This window comes from Myotis lucifugus, unplaced genomic scaffold, assembly GCF_000147115.1.
Source record: "Myotis lucifugus unplaced genomic scaffold, Myoluc2.0 scaffold_253, whole genome shotgun sequence".
Classification (NCBI taxonomy): Eukaryota; Metazoa; Chordata; class Mammalia; order Chiroptera; family Vespertilionidae; genus Myotis; species Myotis lucifugus.
Window position 1 is genome coordinate 1,381,895 of NW_005871301.1, and position 14,332 is coordinate 1,396,226.

General features: G+C 38.0%; 2 protein-coding genes across 5 annotated transcripts in view; one reads left to right on the forward strand and one right to left on the reverse strand.

Moving 5' to 3' along the window:
• Positions 1-14,326, reverse strand: part of IPMK (inositol polyphosphate multikinase) — a 29,079-nt gene extending 14,753 nt beyond the window's left edge. Inside the window, exons 1-2 of one of the 4 annotated variants that reach the window (XM_006098892.3) lie at positions 14,101-14,326; positions 1,546-1,631 (exon numbers count right to left, since the gene is read on the reverse strand). In XM_006098892.3, the coding sequence (XP_006098954.1) occupies positions 1,546-1,631; positions 14,101-14,290 (276 nt within the window). In that variant the 5' untranslated portion in view covers positions 14,291-14,326. Of the gene's footprint in view, positions 1-1,536; positions 1,632-13,219; positions 13,929-14,100 lie in introns of those variants that run through there. The other 3 variants (XM_014464452.2, XM_023762567.1, XM_023762569.1) reach the window with 3 other exon arrangements.
• Positions 14,089-14,332, forward strand: part of LOC102422405 (CDGSH iron-sulfur domain-containing protein 1) — a 22,282-nt gene continuing 22,038 nt past the window's right edge. The window contains exon 1 of the mRNA XM_023762571.1: positions 14,089-14,222. The gene's annotated coding sequence lies outside the window, so the exon portion shown is untranslated. The remainder of the gene's footprint in view (positions 14,223-14,332) is intronic.

Here is a 14,332-nt window from a genome sequence, read left to right on the forward strand (position 1 = left end):
TTTAAATGAGTTAATAATGGTAAAGCATGTATAACAGTACTTGTTTTTTAACTTTAGCTTGTATCTTTTTACTTGTACCTAAACTTAAGAGCTAACATCATAGCATTTAGAAGAAAATGTAACTTTAGATATGACACCAAAAGCACGAGACAAAAAAAAGAAAAAAGATACGCTGAATTTCAATATTTAAAAATTTTAAGCTTCGAAGAATACTATGAAAAAAGTGAAAAGACAACCCAAAGAATGGGAGAATATATTTGTAAATCATATATCTGACAAGGGACTTGTATCTAGAATATGTAAAGAATTTCTATTTATAATAATAAACGCATAATATGCTAATTAGACTGGACAGCCAAACAACCTTCCGGTCGAAGCGGGGGCTGCAAGGGCCAAGCCCCTTGCACGAATTTTGCACATCGGGGCCTCTAGTGACTAAATAAAAGACATCCCAATGAAGAAATGAACAAAGGATCTAAACAGACATTACTCCAGAGAGGATTTAGACATGGTCAGTAAGCACATGAAAAAATGACCAACATCATTAGCCATTAAGGAAATGCAATTAAAATATACCACAATGAGGTAACAACACATCACACTCACTTGGATGGCCCTTAAGAAAGAAAACTAAGAAGTGCTGGTGAGGATGTAGAGAAATTAGAACCCTCATACATTGCTATGGAAATGTCAAATGGTGCAGCCACTTTGTTAAACATTTGACAGTTCCTCAAAAAGCTAAATGTAGAATTATCATATGACCCAGCAATTCCAGTCTTAGATATATACCAAAAAAAAATTGGAAACAGGTACTCAAACATATATTTGTACATGAATGTTCATAGGAGCTCTACTTACAAAGGCCAAAACGTAGAAACAGCCCAAAGGTACATCAATGGATAAATGACACCAAAAGCACAAAATGTGGTAAGTGTAACGGAATATTACTCAGCCATAAAAAGGAACAAAGTACTAATGCACACTATAATATAGGCGCACTTTAAAAATATGAGACCAAAAAGAAACTGGACACAAAAGGTCACCTATTGTATAAACAGACTGGTGGTTGCCAGGGATTGGGAGGAGGGAGGAACAAAGCATCATGCCTTCCGAGTTACAGGGTTTTCTTTAGGTGATGAAAATGTTTTGTAACTAGACAGAGGTGGTGCTCCTAGTCATATGGTTCATTAGATGTTAAGTCTGTCCCTTACCACCCTGCTTTGGAGATTTACAGTGCACATCAGCACTAGGCTAAGAAATCCTATCGTGAAAACATTTAAACTCAGCATTTCTGAGAAATATAAACAGTCTCTCAGGCGTTTTTCAAAATGTAGGTCACAACCCATTAATAAAAATCAATTTAGTGGATCGGAATAGAAAATACTAAGCTGCATCAGTAAAGGTAAGCGTTATATTTCATTAAGCTTTTGTTACAGTCACACACACATTACACTAAGACATGCTATCAAATATATTTCTTACTAAGTCACCACCAGAAAACTGAAAACCACTATGAATACAACAAACAAATCTTACCTCACTTACCATATTATAGAATTCTAACTCTCTTGGGCCCCTTGGAGGTGGCTGTAGCTGTTTCAAAACTGTGCCATCTGGATGTTGCAAGATACCTATAGAACAAAAATCAGATACTATATTTTTTAATGCTTTAGTAATAGTGTATCTTGCATCCTAGAATAGATTTAGATTTGTTCCTGAAGTTAGAGATAAACGACTTTCATAAATTTAAGGGTTTCCTTTTACTTATTTCAGAAATTTTAACATTCAACCAACATGTTTCAGTGCTTGTTCTATGCAAAGCACCAGAACACAAATTCTAAATAGCTTGGTTTTATTGTCTCCACAACTATTCCTTTATAGCTCCTTCAGACTTTCCGGGAGATGTTAATTTATAGTTAAACAAGAAGCAAGTTAAAAGCAGTAGCAAAAATCGATCTCACTTTTATAGAGAAAAAAATGTTAACGGTGGACCAATATGAATCTTCTACTTTGTAATTTCTTATAAGTTTCTCTCATCTGTTATAAGAAAGCACATTTTTTTTTCTTGATTCAGATGTACTGTGTACAGTTGCAAAGATAGAATGAGGGCATCTAGCCAACGGGAAAGTGGGGCACCAAGTCAGAAGCAGGAAGGGGCACCTTTTTGTAATCAGCCCACTCAAAGAAGGAGCCTTTTTCTAAAGTCATGTCCTAGCACTGGCCCTGTCCCTATACCATGAAGACTCATTCCCAAAAGTATGTTAAAATCTTAAATTTTCATATATTGAGTTTTCACGAAATCATGTTAGTTAGAACACAATAACAAGTCCAAATAAATCTATTTAAAACTTTGATAAAGTATGCCACTTAGTTTCTATTGCTGTTGCCAAGTGTCAGGAATTTTTAATCATAATAAAAATGCAAAAATTAATCAAAAGAAGCAGAGAGTCTCAATTTAAGATTGCAGTAATTAAGTTGTTTTAATACCTAGATATAGACTAGGTAAATATAAACCATGTGGATAACATTGGTTGGTAAGCAGTCAAAGGACCTGGAGACTTTAAGAAATAGTCTAATAATAACTAAAAATTAGTGAAGAGAAAGTCTAATTCTGAAGGTTAGGATATGTAGAACAAGACCTTCACTCCCATGGTTAAGAGACATTTTCTATGAGCCAATGAAGAGTGAAAGATAAAAAGAAACCTTGATGAACTCAATTCCAGAAGGTGGCGAACATGGAGCATTCAGAAATGAGGAGAGAACCATGGCAGCTTCTCTTCCTTGGGACAGGCACCTAGTCTACATACAGGTGCACCTGCCATTAAACACATTTTGACAGGCAAGCAAAAATCAGCTTGAGTGTGCACAACAATGTGGTAGCAGGATGGATTAGAGACAATAGTTCTAACGGATTGCTTGGTCCAGCAATTCTCCCACACTACTCACTCTGCAACATACCCCATCTAATTTTTCAGAAAAAGTAGCCATGTAAGAGAATATGGTAATCCCTGGCATTCGCCCTGTGAATGAATTCCAGAATCCAAAAATAAACCAACAGTATTTTAAACTGCAGACAAATCCCTCCCACCTGAAAAAGTATCAAGATTTAAAAGGGGAGGAGGGGGGGAGGCGAGACTGAGTCAATAACAGAAATACTAAATCTAAGACTGTAGCCCAGCATCAGCTTAACTAAATTCTAGGAAGAATATGGCTTATCAGCCTCTTACCTTATCAGAGGAAAGGACTTATACTCTTTGTGGGGAAAAAAATTCCCTGCTGTTCTTTAAATAAAATGTGAATAAATCCAATAAAAAAATCAATAAAACGTGATGCATAACCAAGAGAAAACAAAGTCAACTGACAAACACAGAAGTTGACAGATGACTAAGTAATTTTAATCAGCAAACAAAGATGTTAAAATGATTATAAACATGTAAAAAAGTTATAGAAAAAAATGACTATAAATGCTGAATAGATGAGGTATTTCATCTATTGGGAAACACTAATTGTGTTCAGGAGAGAAACAGAAATTGTAAAAAAGATCTAAAGCAGAGAGTTAAACAGGAATACTGGGGGGAAAAAAATCCTTTGGCAAATCAGCCTCTCTAAACATAAGATTACTAGAGGCCCGGTGCACAAAATTCATGCACTTGGGGGGGGGTCCCCTCAGCCCAGCCTGCACCCTCACAGTCCACAGTCCAGGAGCCCTCAGGGGATGTCCGACTGACAGCTTAGGCCCACTCTCTGCCTAAGCCATCAGTCGGACATCCTTAGCACTGCTGTGGAGGTGGGAGAGGCTGTGAGCCTGCCTCAGGGCTTCTGGCTGAGCGGCGCTCCCCCTGTGGGAGTGCACTGACCACCAGGGGGCAGCTCCTACATTGAGCGTCTGCCCACTGGTGGTCAGTGCATGTCATAGCGACTGGTCGTTCCATTCAACCAATCAAAGTGTAATATGCCGTTTGGTCCATTTGCATATTAGCCTTTTACTATCCTAAATAATAAAAGCCTAATATGCTAAGTGTCCAGTCGTCCGTTCAACCAATCAAAGCGTAATATGCTAATGATATGCTAAGGCCACTCAATCCCTTGCTATCATGTGCACTGACCACCAGGGGGAAGACCGGTCACTATGACGTGCACTGACCACCAGGGGGCAGATGCTCCAACCGGTATAGGTTAGCTTGCTGTTGGGGTAAGGACTGAGCGAGGCAGGCCAGACATGCCCTGGAGCCCTCCTGTGGTCCCTTCCCGACCCCGATCGTGCACCTGGCCTGTGCCCCCTCACAATCTGGGACCTCTTGGGGGATGTCAGAGAGCTGGTTTCAGCCCAATCCTACAGGCCAGGCCAAGGGACCCCACTGGTGCACAAATTGGTGCACCGGGCCTCTAGTATAGGATAACAGAGGAATTTCAAGCCCACGGAGCACTGAAAGTGTATTAGTCTACTCGGGCTTCCGTAACAAAATACCATGGACATATGGCTTAAAGAGCAAATATTTACTTTCTCACAGTTCTAGAGGCTAAAAGTCCCAGTTCAAGGTGCCAACCAATTTGGCTCCTGGTAAGAGCTGTAATCCTGGATTGTAGCCTTCTCACTTTGTTCTCGAATTGTAGGGGAGAAGGCAATGAGGTAGAGGAAGAGTGGGAGGGGGGCAGGGAAGAGGGTGAGAGTGTGAGAGAGAAAACACTCTCTCATGCCTCTTTTTATAAGAACAAGAATCCCACTGGATCATGCCCCCACCCTGGTGACCTCATTAATCTTAATTACCTCCGTTAAAGCCCTATCTCCAAATACAATCATATTGGGGGTTGTTGTTTTTTTAACATATGAATTTTAGGGAACACAACATTCAGTCCATAACAGAAGGTAACCATAACAACTACAAAATTCAAACTTGTTTTACTGACTAAACTGGTTCAATCACCAACATTAATAGTCTAGCAGAACAGATATTTTAATTTCAGGCAAAAATACTGTTTGCATAAGTTGTTTAAATCCTACACATAATGTCTAGAATTTAATAAAAAAAATTATAAGACATATGAAAAAGCAAGGGTAAAAAATCAATGTCAAAAGATAATGCAACGAATAGAACAGTTTGAGGTGACACTGATGTTGTAATTATCAAAGACGCTTAAAATAACCATAACTAATATGTTAAAGGTTATAACAGAAAAGGCAGTAGACAGATGCATGAAAAGATAAGGAATTTCAGTAGAGAGGAATTTTGAGTAAATAGAATATTAGTCATAAAAAACATATAACAGAGACAAAAATGCTTTCTATGGGCTCATCAGTAGACACAAAGTAGCAGAGGAAGGAATCAGTGAATTTAATGACAGGTTAACAGAAATTACTCAAATTGAAACAGGAAAAAAAAAAGAAAGTAGAAAACAATCAGAAGAAAGTACCCACAAAATCTGTGGAATATCAGTCTGAGAAAACTATCATTAGAATTCCACCCCCTCTTCCCTAAAACATGAACAACAGTATCAGACAACTTGGCCATACTGACAAAGAATGCTACATAGTACAGATTATATGTTTTTTCCTGGACAAATGGAACATCTACCAAGACTTACCACATGCTGGACGATAAAATCGAAAGGAATTAAAATCACATAGAGATTATTCTCTGACCGTAATGGAAATAACAGTAACATATTTGGAAAAATACCAAATAGAATAAAGGTAAATACACTTCTATTTAATCCATGAATCAAAATTCAGAAGGGATAAATATTAGAAAATATTTTTTGCTAAATGATAATGAAAACTAAACATATCAAAATTTGTGGAATGCAGCTAAAAAATACTGCTTAGTGCTTAGTGGAAAATGTGTCATTTTAAATGCTTGTATTAGAAAAGTAAAAAGAAGGTTCCAGCCTGGACGGCATGACTCAGTGGTTGAGCCTTGACCTATGAACCAGGCGGTTGTGGTTCGATTCCCGATTCCCGGTTGGGGCACATGCCTGGGTTTCAGGCTCGGCATTCAGGAAACAGCCAATCAATGATTCTCTCTCATCATTAATGTTTCTACCTCTCTCTCCCTCTCCCTTCCTCTCTCTGAAATCAATAAAAATTTATTTTTTACAAAAAAAATTTTTTAATGGTTCCAACCTAAAATGCTAGAAAAAGAACATATTGACCCCAAATAACTGGAAAGTCAGGAGCAAAAATAAATAAATAAATAAATAAATAAATAAATAAATAAATAGATAGATAGATAGATAAGAATGGACAATGGAGAAATGCCAATGAAACTAAAAGGTTCTCTGATAAACCTCTAGCTAGACAGATCAAGAAAAGAAAAAGCAAACATAAATTACCATTACCAGGAATAAATAAAAGATAACAGTACAAATCCGACAAACATTAAAAGCATAAGAGAATTATGAACTTCACACCAATAAACCCAACAACTTAGGCGAAATGAATACTTTCCTTTAGACACTAATTATTAAAATTGACACAAGAAGAAATGGAAAATCTGAGTTGACCTATGTCTACAAAAAACACTGAATTCACAATTTTAAATATCCGGAGGCAATCATAGGCTGAAATACTTCACTAGTAAATTCTATCAAACATTTAGAAAAAAAATACCAATCTTACCAAATTTGTTCAGAAAAACAGAAAAATAGTAAACAATTCCCCACATATTTTGTGAAGCCAACATATTCCTGATTTTTTAAAACCCCAACAAAGGCTTAAAAAAAATTACAGACCATTCTCTCAAATGAACATAGTCACAGAAATCTTTAATAAAACATTAGTAAACCTAATCCAGCAATATATACAGGGTAATTTATCATGACCATGTGGACTTTATTCCAGGAATGCAAGGTTCATTTAAATATTTCAAAATTAGTAAGTATGTTGATGTTTTGAGGGGACAGGGCTCTCAATGAGAAAAAAAGGAGACACAAATATAGAAGAAGCAAAGAAGAACCCTGCAGTATTAGCTTTAAATTATAGGTAAATATAAACTCAAATTTTTAAGAATACAAAATTATGTACTTCTTAGTCCAATCTGCTGAGAAGACAAACAGCAGCTACACACAAGGAGCAATGGTATACCCAGTGCTCGATCTTAGTTTTAAATACCATTTACCCCTAAAGGAACCAGATTTCTTGAAGAAAAATTGGCTCATTCCAGGGCTGGGACAGGGAAAGTATAAGATGAACATCAAACATCTTATTATGGCAGAAAGTGAGAAAATGCTTTCAAAGAAAAAAAAGGGAAATGTTTAAAAGACACAGGATCCAGCTTGAAAAAGCTCCCACTGCCCAAATCTGAGACAACATGAGCATCAAAATGAGCAGCAACAATAATGGCTAAGTTTGAAAAGACTATTAGTCAAACCTAATAATGAATGAATGAATGAATGAATGAGAAAGAGAGAGAGAGGGGGAGGGGAGGGAGGGAGGGAGGGAGGGAGGGAGGGAGGAAGGAAGGAAGGAAGGAAGGAAGGAAGGAAGGAAGGAGAAAGAAGAAAGGAGAGAAGGGAAACTAAAGGAAAATACCAACTAACAAATGTAACAGGAATGACTGAATATTACCATTTTGCAACTATCATAGCAATAAGTAAGTTGGTCAGATATCGTCAATGGATGCTTTTAACACTGGGTGAAAACTTTGATTAGGAACAGGATATTTAACAGTCTCAAAATATTCCTCTAAATAATTACTTCATTACAATAGGAAAAATGAAAACTTTACAGTGGAAAATATGGCAGACAACACTTACCCAGGAAATCAAAGTTACATCCAGTAATGCAACTGACATTCTGTGTCTTATGATATGATGGTCCAAGAATACAACATAACTAATATATATTTTATCAAAAATGCATTTATCTGAATCCAATCATGAGACAACAGCCTGACAAACTTAATTTAAAGGATATTCTAAAAACCCATATGCACCCTAACCAGTTTGGCTCAGTGGATAGAGCATCAGCCTGTGGACTCAAGGGTCCTGGGTTCAATTCTGGTCAAGGGCATGTACCTTGGTTGCGGGTACATCCCCAGTGGGGTTGTGCAGGAGGCAGCTGATTGATGTTTCTCTCTCATCGATGTTTCTAACTCTCTATCCCTCTCCCTTCCTCTCTGCAAAAAAAAATCAATAAAATATATTTTAAAAAAATAAAAACCCATATGCCTATACTGTTCAAATATTTCATGGTTATGAAAAATAAAGAAAAGATAAAAAACTGTTCCAAATGCCTATGGAGTCATAACAACTAAGTGCAATGTGTGATCCCGGATGGGGGAAAATTGCTATAAACGGATATTATAGGATAATGGTAAAAGCCAAATGTTAAAAATTCTGAACTTGATAATTTTCTCATGATTAAGAAAACATTCTTTTCTTAAAAGAGACATACACTTAGTTATTTAGAGGGAAGGAATCATGATGCTTATAAGTTAGTCTTAAATGGTTCTGCAAAATCATTATCATACACCACAGAAAATGATATGTAGATTCAAAACAGATACAAAAGCAATATGTAGATTCAAAGCAGATACAAAATCTTACTATGTTTCTTGTGAAAAATGATATGTTGATTTAAAATCTATAAGGAAATGCAAAGGTCCAGAAAAAGTCAAGATAACCTTGAAAACGAAGTGGAATGCTTACTCTTCAGTACATCAAGACTTATTCTAAAGCAACTTGAATCAAGACAGTGAGGTATTATTTCTAGGATTAACAAATCAGTGAAAGTAAATACATGAAAGTCCAAAAGCAAATCCAGATAACTGACTGAAAAGAATGGGGTATATGTGCACAATGGAATACAACTGAGTTATGAGGAAGCTGTCCATGAACTGATATTACTGACTTCTAGGATATACTGTTAAGTTTAAAAAGCAAAATACAAAACAATATATATAGCACCCTGGTTTTTGTTTTGAAAAGAGAAATGAGAAGACCTATATAGATCTGCTTCTTTCTGTAACAAAAAACAGAAATGAAAAATCAAAACACAATAAACTGGTTACCTACAAGGGATGCTAAGGAATGGGGTACAGTGATAAGGAACGGCGTGACACTTCTGATATACCTTTATGTAAAGTTTGACTTTTTTAATAGGCTTTCAAAAATATCTAGCTAAATAAACTAAGAACTAAGTTTAAACAGAAACATGAAGAACTAAGTTTAAACAGAAACAAACGAATCCAACTGTACTTCAAAAGAATATGACCATAGAGAAGGGGGAGCTAAAAATAAACCCCCCAAAAGCCCTAATCCAAATAACTTTTTAAGAGTTTCCAACCACATACCCTCGGTACAAGGGAAAGTATCAATATGAAATGCTGATTATTAACATAGAGGGAGTGGTAGAACCAGAAGAAAATACTAATTTTTCCACTAGAAAAATTATTAGGCAAGAATCAACAATAGATGCCAAATCTAGGGGTAAAGTATGATGAGGATCCAGATATCTGTATGATCTTAAAATTAAAACATTTCCCCACAGACGCTTATTAGTTGAAAGGGGGAAAATATTAACAATATACTGGAGAAGCCAGACCACACTTGGGCCAGATGATCAAATTTAATAATGGGCAGATGGACATTGTGAGCCTCCAGATGTGATACCTTAAAGAGGATACACTAGGCCCTGGCAGGTGTGGCTTAGTTGGTTGGACCTCGATCTGTGCACAGAAAGGTTGCTGGCTTGATTCTCCATAATGACACATGCCCTGGTTACGGGCACAATCCCACGTAGGGGACATGCAGGAGACAGCAGATGGATGCCTCGCTCTCACATCATGTTTCTCTTTCTCCCTCTCCCTTCCTCTCTCTAAACATCAATAAAAAATGTTTTAAAAATAAATAGGATACACTTGTATAATATTCCAACCAGAAATGCATTACCTGAATTTCATCATGAGAACCCATCAGAAATCCAAATTAAAGAATATCTCATAAATAACTAGCCTATATTCTTAAAAAATGACAATGTTATAAAAGACAAAGAAAGGCTGGGGAACTGATACAAATTAGAGGAATCTAAGAGACATGACAACTAAATGCAATAAATGATCCTGAACTAGATCCTGTGAAGACAAAAACAAGTACGATGAAAGACATTATTGGAACAGCTGAAAAATTGGAATATGGACTATAGATTAGATAAGAGCATTGTATCACTGTTAAATTTCCTATCCTATATAATAAAAGCCTAATATGCAAATTGTCCCCTGACCCAAAAGTTCGACCAGGGGCCAGGCCGACTGGCCCCTCCCCTCACTCCCCCTCTCCCCCTCTCTGGCCCTGCTAGTGGCAGCCAGCGGCAGCGGCAGCAGCAGCAGTCACTAGGAACCCTACCTGTGCACAAATTTCGTTGACTGGGCCTCTAGTATTTTATAAGTGTGCTGTAGTTACAGATATATACACTTAAGTAAATAGTTCAGGAAAAAAATAAATGCATAGTCAAAAATTCAGAAAAACGTTAAGTTCTCTGTATTATTCTTACAACTTTTCTGTAAGTTTGAAATTATTTTAAGTCAATTAGTTTCAGAGGATATTTAATAAAATAAACCAGTAAACTAAAAAAGTTGTGGGTTTTTCCCAAAAAACAGTATCAGTTTGAATCCCTTTTCCCTATAGACTACCTTATTCTATATCCTAAAGTGGACCAGGGCACAAATATGAGATATCAACTATTTGTTTAAATCTTTAAGGACTTTTGAAAGAAATTAATGGTACATGTTATATATTAAAACAAAAAGGACTTTATGCTAACTTTGGTGAAGTTTGGGAATTTAAATTGCTAACAATTACACATTTGTGAAACTTTCCTACAGAAAGAGTTATACAATATGCAATGTATACAAGAATGTTTAATACATAATATAATAACAAAATGATAAAAATATAAAAATCCAACACAAGAGGAATAAATTGTGATATATCTACACTATAGAATACAACACAATTTTTTAAAAGAATGAAGTATATCCTAGGTACAAAAATATGGATATACTACATGATAAAATACAGACTAAAAACAAAAAGTTGCTTATATATGTTTATAAGAAAAGTCTGAAATGTGTTATGTGTTTATGTATGTGCCCAGAAACAAAGGCTTGAAAGGATACACCAGAAATAGTTACCAGCTATTGCAGTTGAGAGAATAGGGGGAAGGGTACTACTATACTGGTTTACTCCTTGAATTTTTTTTCCTAAAAGATCATGTACTACTTTTACAATTAAAAAAAAACAACTATTGTTCTTAGAAAAATTCAATGTACTTTGATGAAATAGGATGTGAGTGAAGAACATAAAATACAACTGATATCAGAACTATAAAATACTGTCAATTAACTATACCAAGATCTATTTTTCTGTTCAAGTACTGTTATGCTATTGGTTCCATGTTCTTAATTTTTAATTTAACAAAGGCAATGTCGATGTAAAAAACATCCAAACCGGTAGAGAATTTTTATGTGTTCATTCAAGCAAAAACTGATGACAATTGCTGGGAAGCAAGATTTCAAATACTCTGAAGAATGGCAATTTTCAGTTTCTTTTATGTATTTGAAATTAAGGAAGATTACATAAAGGAGGAAGAAAGCAAGGAGAGAATTACAGGAGAGTTAACAAGATTACGTGCTCTCTAGACTAGAGGGTGGTTATTTAAAAAATGTGTTAATCTTAGCAAAAAAACAATGGACAGGGCTTGCTTAAGGCAAAGATAAATCTTTTACTAAAGTTATACACCTACCATGACCTGCCCAGTTAGGAATTTATGATCAGATCACACTGTTAGGTTACTTTCCTGAACAGTTTTTTCATTCACACCAACAACTCCTTTTTGAAAATCACTAAGATACCAACCCTAAATCGGAAAACTCTGGTTACGTACCGATAGTAACAAACATTTTAGACAAATATTCACACAAGGTTTTTAAGAAAGTTTATTCTGAGAATTTCAGTTGACAGCCAAACCAAACTATGACCTACATGATCTACTTGACAACTCTTACGTGCTTTGTTATAGTAGAGAGACATAAATTCTTGAGCTCTGAATTACTGACCATCTTGTTATGCATTTTAAGAATAGGGAAGATTGTCATAGTGTCCTTTCACTAACAATATAAGCAAGATTGTGTAAATAAATGAGAATTAAATTCATCAAACATTTATTAAATAGCATAGTATGTTTGAGGCATTGTGTACTGGTGATACAAAGACAGTCCCTTAGTCTTACAAAAAAGTCTTACAAAATTGAAAAAAGTTTATTTTAAGTTGAATGGACTCCTTCCTCTAGAATCTAAATTACTCTTACTTAGGTAATTTGAGTGACAAATTCTTCAGCCACTGTTCCCAATGTAGTTGTAAGTCACATTCAAGGTACATTTGTAATGAGTCAGAGACAACTCTCTGAATAGGCTCACTATTACATACTTTGATAAGCAGTGGTTACAGTCTTAAGTGACAATCATCGAAGACTGTGCTTATGTTGGGGTTTTTTTGCTTATCTCTTCTCCTTTACCCAGAAGTAGATCTCTAGGTACCCTTAGGAAACAATGATTTATTCGGGCCTCTAGAATAGTGTATTAGGAATATTATCATTACAATTATCAATATAAATCAATAGGTATACATCTATTAGCAATACTCCTTAAGTACTCTCAAATTCTCATTACCTTAAGTGGCACAGGAGACTATAGGCTACGCATCTTGAGAACGCTGTTTCCTTACATCTATATACACACCTTGAGAATGATACTTATTTCCTTCTCTGGTACTAAAGGACCGGGCAATTTTCATACTACACTCCCCTCCCGGAGTTTAACTGAGACCCATGCACAAGGCTGTGGGGATACGCAGATTTGGTCTCCAACCTCACGGAACTCGCAATTGAGTGGGGAGAAAGGCACACAAACTACACGACACTATCATTAATGCCAACTTTCAACAAAAGAAAAGGAGGTAAAGATAGACGTAGTGGGAAGTGTCGCTCAGCGAGAAATAACCTACATTCAAACGAGTGCCGGTCCATTTTCCACCATCTTTACCTCCAAGCACAATAATACACGGTGGGGAAAGCCGTCCTGAGGCAGGACCCTAGGTTTCTGCCTCCTAACACACAGCAGCTGTGTGACTTTAGGCTTGTCACTTAACCAGACCTAACCAGCCTCAGTTATTCTGACTGAAAATGTCAGCATTACCTGCCCGGCCTAAACCCAAATCATCTTACCAGCATAAACCAAATTGTCTCCAGTGGCCTCCAGGTCTAAGACCTGCCTTTCTCGCCCACGCATCCATCAGACGCCCCAGTTCATTGTGGCCCAGGAAACCAGTGTGAGTAAGCTAGGTGCGTTCGAGTTCCTAAGCTGAACTTGAGATCATCAAGAGGAAGAAGAAAAAAACAACAACAACGGAGATAGGCCCTGTATTGTGCTTTAACCGGTAGATATTCCACATGCCATGATACAGCCTTATAAAAAGATGATCAAGAATAACTGAATGTCTGATCCGTGGGCCATTCTAGCACAGCAGCGGGCTGTTGTTTCCTACCAAGAATCCGAGTTTCTGCTCCAGGAACCAAGCCTCCCGGAGAAATCTACCAGATTATCAGAAAAACCTCCCCAGGGCAGGGAGGGATCCCGGATAAGACAAGCGCGCGCGCTCTCTCTCTCTCTCTCTCTCTCTCTCTCTCTCTCTGCCCCATGTTTTCCCCTACCCTCCAGCTATGCACTGCAAAAAGCACTAGATTAGCATCATCTGCATCTCATTCCTTCCCGGTTGCAATCGCTACCCGCTCATAATAAACAGACCTCGTGCTCGGGGGAGAATTTACTTCCCCATCCAGTCCAATTAAAGTTCCTTATTTTCTCCAACAACGCCGCCTCCAATCAACACGCGCCCTCCCTGGGGAGGAGGCCAGGCACTCCTCCCTCTCCCCCGCCACCTCCAGCTGCCAGCCCGGCGCCCCACGCCCTGGGATCGCCCCACTTTTCGGGACCCCGCGGCCCGGGTCGCCAGGCTCCGGGGGAGGGCGGAAGAGGCCCGCGCGCGGACCCGGGGGGCGTCCAGCCCGGCCCCGGGCTCCCGCAGCCCCGCGCCGCCCCCACTTACCCACTTTGTCCTTCCCGTACATGTGCCCGGCCACCTGATGCGAGAGGGGCACGCAGCCGTTGAGGAAGCGGAGCGTGCCGCCCGCCGGTTTCGGGTGCTCTCGGAGTCCGCCTCGCTCGCCGGTGGGGTCCGCACGTCTGGGGGGGCCGGGCGCCTCGAGCCGAAGGGGGGACGGTGGCTCCGTTGCCATCACGGAAAGCCGAAGCGGTAGGCGCTGCGAGGGCAGAGGGGG